The 2,005-nt window shown below is 25.3% G+C and overlaps 1 protein-coding gene across 1 annotated transcript in view; it reads right to left on the bottom strand.

The window, feature by feature from the left end:
- Window positions 1-764, bottom strand: part of LOC108571082 (zinc finger protein 800) — a 4,484-nt gene extending 3,720 nt beyond the window's left edge. The window contains exon 1 of the mRNA XM_017933053.1: window positions 429-764. Within this exon, the coding sequence (XP_017788542.1) occupies window positions 429-764 (336 nt within the window). The remainder of the gene's footprint in view (window positions 1-428) is intronic.
- Window positions 765-2,005: the final 1,241 nt, after the last annotated feature.

Here is a 2,005-nt window from a genome sequence, read left to right as displayed (position 1 = left end):
TATATAAATTAGTATTTAAATTTAAATTAGAATGTAAATTAGTATATAACAGAGAGGTGGGTTGCAGAATGCAGATATTAAGATCATGTTTAACACAGAGTTCATTTCTTAGCATTAATGCTGAAATGAACTTGACTATCACTATCTATATTATTTCACCTTTCTTCGGCTAACACAATAATGCAGCATCAAATAGCTGATACAACTCAAAAGATCATAAGGCAATGAATTAAACCCTCTACTTGCAACATATGGCTAATTACAACTTTAATTAGAATATATATATTGAAGGGTTATTTTTAACTTTATGAAATATAAAATTTGATTTAGAATTCATGAAATATTTCGTAATTTTTAAATTATGGTATAAAATTAAGTACTTTTGATAATCTAGCCTTTGTTTAAAAATGTAATAAAGTAGAACATACTATATCATAATCATTGGAAGAATTCCTAGCAAATGTGATATCAAATTTTTCTTTACAATAAATACGTTTGTGAGAGATAAAATTCATCAAACTTCTAAAGAGGCTTTTGCATATGCGACATTCATATACTAAATCACATTCATATGCCAAAATAGATCTAACTTCATCACTGCCATTTTCTAAAACTTTGCACACTCGATATAAGGTTGAAACACTTATGTCAATTGGTGGACGTAATTGTGATAAATCTGGGTTTATAGGAGTAACTTCCTTGGAAGGGAATTTAACTCTTCCAAACTTTCCATTTGACTTCTTCGGTTTTGTCTTTGATTTCATTGATTTCATTTTGTACGAGTGCTATACGTCCAGCATATTATCTCGTTATAACTGTAAGAATGAATGCATTGTAAAATTATGTAAACTTATTACTATCACATATACTAAAATATTAGAAATATATACAATTTGTAAATCATATAATATGATAATTGTCTATAAAAAAGTAGGAGAATTAGATATTTTATAGAGGAAAGAAATTGACATAAATACTATTGCAAGATTCAAGATATTACTAAAAAAATTAAAATATTATATATAAGAATATTGTTTTAAATATAACAACTATTTTTTTAAATATGTAGTATATTTGAAAATGCAATAAAAGTTATAGATTTAAAAGTGAAACAAGAAAAGCGTACAATAAAGGTGTACCGTCTCTCCTGCATTTTACAGCGTAAAAATTGATTTTCACTTTTTAGATTTCGAAGTTATGAAGAAAATAAAATACCAAGAATCAAAAAGGTATATTAGAAATTAGTTATCCCACAAAAGAATCACGCGATTTAACTCTTGTTAAACAAGACGTATTCACGATTTCGATCGAGCTATGACCTCCATTTTTCCGAAATCTAGAAGTTCTTGGTTTTACCACTTCGATGAAACTGTACTGCAGGCAGCACCTTCAATTCGTGGATGTACATTTTTACTTGTTATTTAACTATTCTTATGTATTGGAGATTTTATAATAATAAGTTAAACGGTATGATAATGTAAAAGAATAGTAGAATGAATTTATGAAGTAAGAAACAAACTATGAATATTGTACTGTTTCCTCATTAAATTTATTACAAGAGGTTATGTCACATGAATTTCTAGAATGCATTTAAGTTTTGGAATAGACTGATTTATTATTACATAAGAGTTAAAATGAAAGTTTTATTCTTATAATAGCAACAATTGTAGTAAATATGATTTTCGTGCAATAATAAATTGTATGGAAGTAGTATAAAGAAAATATAATTGTATAATTTATAGTGCATATAACAATGATAAAACATCAATCATTCAATCAATAAAATTATCAATTAAGAAAATAATTTGTATTAAGTATATTATATCTTTGAAATGTATGTAACTAACTATTATAGTTTATTAACTAACAATTTTCTAACTAATCACTTTTCTGTTACATATTGCTTTCACATGTCACCTGTTTTTTTAAATTTAATTTTTAGCAACATATTTGGGACAATTATTTACTTTTACTATAATTATTTTTGTTAAAATTTGATTTCAAT

The sequence above is a fragment of the Habropoda laboriosa genome, unplaced genomic scaffold, assembly GCF_001263275.1.
Source record: "Habropoda laboriosa isolate 0110345459 unplaced genomic scaffold, ASM126327v1 scaffold106, whole genome shotgun sequence".
Lineage (NCBI taxonomy): Eukaryota > Metazoa > Arthropoda > Insecta > Hymenoptera > Apidae > Habropoda > Habropoda laboriosa.
This window is presented reverse-complemented; position numbering and strand designations above follow the sequence as displayed.